Below are 3,007 nucleotides of genomic sequence, written 5' to 3'. Positions count from 1 at the left end.
AAAAAAAAAAAAAAAAAAAAAAAAAAGTGAAGAAATTCCAGCCACTCATTTACAAAAACCATCTAGGTTTCGCCACATCTTTGGAGGATAGCTCTTCAACAAAATTAATTTAAACCCTCTTATTAAATTCAATTTTAATTTTGATTCTCTTATATATTTTATTCAACCTACCAATTTTCAACTTCGATACCAAATTTAAAGCACGATAATTTAAAATGTAGCGTTGAAGATAGACAAGGATTAAAAATGCTCGACGACAACTAAGCTACAATAGTAGGTACACGAGTCCGACCTTAAAAAAGATTTAAATTTAAACATGAAAGAAAATAATTGGAGTTTTATTTTTTAATTAAAAAGATTAAATTAGGCTTTTATTTTTTTGTTATTGTGGTTTGTTTATTTATGGTGAATGGGGTGTGTATTGTACTTGAGCGGCCCGTGAAACCTCCAAAGGGACCTACTGTGAAGTGTAAGGCTTGGAATTTAGCCTCTTTTTTTAAAATTATTTTGTTATTTTATTTTATTTATTTTTAAGTCATTTTCAAAATGTCTGGAAACAATGGGGAAGCCTTCTTCTACGTTCCTTTCAAATTCACATGCAAACTTTGGTTTTCACACCTTACTTTCTTATCCTCTCTTCTAAATACGTGTATATACACATGGCAATGAAATTGTGAGACCCAATTGCGAGTAAGGAGGGGCACTCTGAATGCTGAGCCAATTTTCATGTCGGTTGGAGGTCAGGTTCGAGATGCATATCATTGAAAGAGAACCATCCCCTCACCTCTTTTTTAATAGTCAACTCGAGAGCTAAATCCAAGAAGTTGTTAGTTTGATGTAATTTCTTTAATTATATAATACACCAATAATCAATTTCCTTAATAAATAAACATACAATCATTTTAAATGTTTTATTAAAAAATAAAATTTCCATGCATTTTAGAGTTTTATTTATTTATTGTCTTTTAGGGAAATAATAAATAGAATTTAAAAGAATTTGATTTCTTTTCTCACGACAATCAAAAGAATTATTTTTAGATATAAAGATTTGAAATTTCCATTTTTAAAAAATTAATAATAAATTCATTAGGAGTATTCTAGTTTTCACTTATAATTTTTTTTTTGTTTAATTCTTTTAAAAGAAAAGTTAGAAATAAAAATTTTCAATTTTATAATATTTTAGTTTTTATTAAATTATAGAGTTTGTAAGTAAAAATTATTGTTAAGATTGAATGAAATTTTTTACATAAGTAGATAATGAACTAATTATGAACTAATATACTTATAAGGTATAAAGTTTAAACTGTTAAATCTTAAAAGTCAACATCAAATTAATGGAGGTTTTAAAAACATGAATTAAATTATTATAAAATTTAAAATACAATGTTATATAGTAGCTAATACTAAATAAAAGTATATGCAATGAAGTGATTTTGAACCGAAAAGAAAATTAATTAAGTGAATTAAATAGTAGGAAAAAAGAAAAAGAGAGAAAAGAAAAAGGTTTTAAAGTTGAGTAGAATATTAATTGTAAGAAAATTGTGAACATTTGAAATTATAGATGTCGGATAATGAGAAAATTAATCATGGTACTTCTTTATTAAAGGGTTAACAATCATGATTAATCTTAAATACCTTTAATTGCAAGGGATTAAAATAGTATAAAAAAAAATTAGAAACTAAGATAAAGTTTAATAAAAGAGGTCTCAATGAATTGAATGACTATGACTTGTGACATCATTTAAGACAAATAATAATAAGAAAAATTCATATAGTTACTAGAGAAACTAAGACAAATAATTAATTAATTATAAATTATTTGGGTGTTATAACTAGAGAAATGTTGTCCACATGTCACATACAACCTTGAGCTAGGTGGAGACTAGTCTATGTTAACTTGAGATGACCTATTTAACTTGGTGTCACGGTGTGATTGTGCTCTTGAGAAAGTCAAGTAAGAATGATGACTAGTTTAAGTAGGAATAATGTCACAGCTATACTAGGAAAGTAGTAAGTTGCTACCCCATGTGTGACAAGACAAGCACACATGGAAGTGACGCCCAACCGGTTACATGAGGGCTGAGACAAGACAAATGTCATGATGCAATGAAAAGGACGGTGTATCATTTAACACACTATATAAAGTGTGCATTGAAGCCTAGACAAGGCATAAAGAAGATAGAGGCAACAAGTAGACAAGAGTGTAAAAGATAGGCTTGATAAGGGTCGGGTAAGGCCCCGAGCCTTAAACTTGAAAGTTGGGATTTTAGTAGACGTTTAAGCATGCAGTTATAGATTTAAGTCCGCTTATATGAAATATGAATACTTGTCAAATTTTGTGTAGATTAGACACTCGACGAATGCTCAGCGAGACTGTATGTCAAGATCATGTCTACTACTGCTATACCAAATATGCCTTAGAATATACTATAGGAGAAGCATGCGTCAACTCTCCACCACTCTTAGGCCGTGTGGCCCAAGTGACGTATCATGTAACACTTATGTATGTCACAGTGTGGGCGAACATTGCAAGACGAGTGTTTTGGGTGTTTTCCTTTAAAATAGTTTTTTCAAGAATAGTGTTGGATGATATGAGTACGCCAACATTGCGCCCCCACTCATGTATTAGAAGTTGGTATATGTATTTGCTATCAAATACGAAATTCGTACATGACTTATCATAGACACGGAAGGGTTCATGCCTCGATAGAACCCGGATGTATGGATGTTCAAGATGCGTTGATGATATAATCAGCACATGGTTCAATTCTCAATAAACACGTTTGAGCAAACTATGATAGTCAATGACATCCCAAAACTTGGGATGACATAATGATACAAAAAAATTCAACTATGTATGTGGATGATATTTTCATGCGTGTATGACGATGTTGTACTGAAATGGTTAAGGCTTCGCCAACTAAACTATAATGTTTTGGACAACTAACCTCTAAATAATAGTGAGTCTTCCTCCACATGCATTAGACAAAACAAAAACATTCGCAAT

General features: G+C 30.4%; 1 protein-coding gene across 1 annotated transcript in view; it reads left to right on the top strand.

The window, feature by feature from the left end:
* The window catches only part of LOC111463215 (phosphoglucomutase, cytoplasmic-like), a 14,365-nt gene extending 12,893 nt beyond the window's left edge, over positions 1-1,472 (top strand). The window contains exon 19 of the mRNA XM_023107087.1: positions 1,455-1,472. Coding sequence (XP_022962855.1) covers positions 1,455-1,458 — 4 coding nt within the window. The 3' untranslated portion in view covers positions 1,459-1,472. The remainder of the gene's footprint in view (positions 1-1,454) is intronic.
* Positions 1,473-3,007: the final 1,535 nt, after the last annotated feature.

Source organism: Cucurbita moschata, unplaced genomic scaffold, assembly GCF_002738365.1.
Source record: "Cucurbita moschata cultivar Rifu unplaced genomic scaffold, Cmos_1.0 Cmo_Scf00002, whole genome shotgun sequence".
Classification (NCBI taxonomy): Eukaryota; Viridiplantae; Streptophyta; class Magnoliopsida; order Cucurbitales; family Cucurbitaceae; genus Cucurbita; species Cucurbita moschata.
This window is presented reverse-complemented; position numbering and strand designations above follow the sequence as displayed.